Source organism: Naegleria gruberi (assembly GCF_000004985.1).
Source record: "Naegleria gruberi genomic scaffold NAEGRscaffold_149, whole genome shotgun sequence".
In the NCBI taxonomy this organism is placed as follows: domain Eukaryota; phylum Heterolobosea; class Eutetramitea; order Acrasida; family Naegleriidae; genus Naegleria; species Naegleria gruberi.
In genome coordinates this window covers 11,432-12,539 of record NW_003163186.1, presented here as the reverse complement: position 1 = coordinate 12,539, position 1,108 = coordinate 11,432, and the positions used below count along the sequence as shown (strand labels likewise).

Genomic DNA, 1,108 nt, shown 5'->3' with positions numbered 1-1,108 from the left:
TTATCCTAGTTGAGAAGGGAGCTGATGTGGATATTAAAAAGAATGGAATGGATTTGGCCTCTGTTGCAGAAACAACTGAAAATTCAGACATGATTATTTGGGCACGAAAGCTCCTTAACAAATCCGAAACCTATCTCTGTTACAAGTTTGAAGTGGAATATATAGATAACATGTTGAATCTGTATCGTAAGAGATTCAAAATGGTTGTCAATTATTCCGAGAGTGTTCAAGATTTTGTGAAAAAAACCAAGCTCAGATGTGGAATTCGAGGTAGTTACGAATTACAATACTATGATCCAGATTTTGAGGAATTTGTGGATGTTGTGGACATGAAGGATTTACAATTATTGGATGATGAACTCAACCTGATTAAATTGAAGAGAGTCAAGAATACTGTCGATTCAATTCTTCCACAAAGAGCAGGCAATGGAAGATATGAACAATATTTGGGAATGACTCTTGATGATCGATACAAAATTATTCGAATTATTGGAGAGGGAGGATTTGGTATCATTTTTGAATGCCAAGTGTTGAATACACCAGAGGAACCAAATGTGGCAATTAAAACCATAGCTACAGGTAAAAATTCAATTCAGAAACCAACACAAGATGCTGAAAATGAAGCCAATCTTGTCAAGCAATTGGATCACCAGAATGTGGTAAAGATTTATGACACTTTCCAAGTCGATACCGAGCATTCTTCCATGTTTTGCATTGTCATGGAACTGTATAAGGGAGATGTCATGTCCATCATTAGTGAATCCATCAAATCAGCCGCAACTATTCCACTGCCAATTATTTGGAAAATCATTTCTCAAACCACCCAAGCTCTTAACTATGTGCATTCCCAACAAGTCATGCACCGAGACATTAAACCTCAAAACATCTTTATCAGAAGAAGGGATATTGACTCGAATTTGATTGAGGTTGTTTTGGGAGATTTTGGTATTGCCAAAGAGAATGCACACACTACCAAAAATACCTATGCTGGTTCTCTATGCTACATTTCACCAGAATTACTATTGAATCAACCTTATGGATTTGCCACTGACATGTATTCACTTGGCGTGACATTGTATCAAATATTAACATTGGATACTTCTACTTC

General features: G+C 36.5%; 1 protein-coding gene across 1 annotated transcript in view; it reads left to right on the top strand.

Moving 5' to 3' along the window:
* Window positions 1-89: 89 nt before the first annotated feature.
* NAEGRDRAFT_76422 (uncharacterized protein) overlaps window positions 90-1,108 on the top strand; it is a gene marked incomplete at both ends in the record, with an annotated part of 3,558 nt that continues 2,539 nt past the window's right edge. Inside the window, one exon of the mRNA XM_002668618.1 lies at window positions 90-1,054. Within this exon, the coding sequence (XP_002668664.1) occupies window positions 90-1,054 (965 nt within the window). The remainder of the gene's footprint in view (window positions 1,055-1,108) is intronic.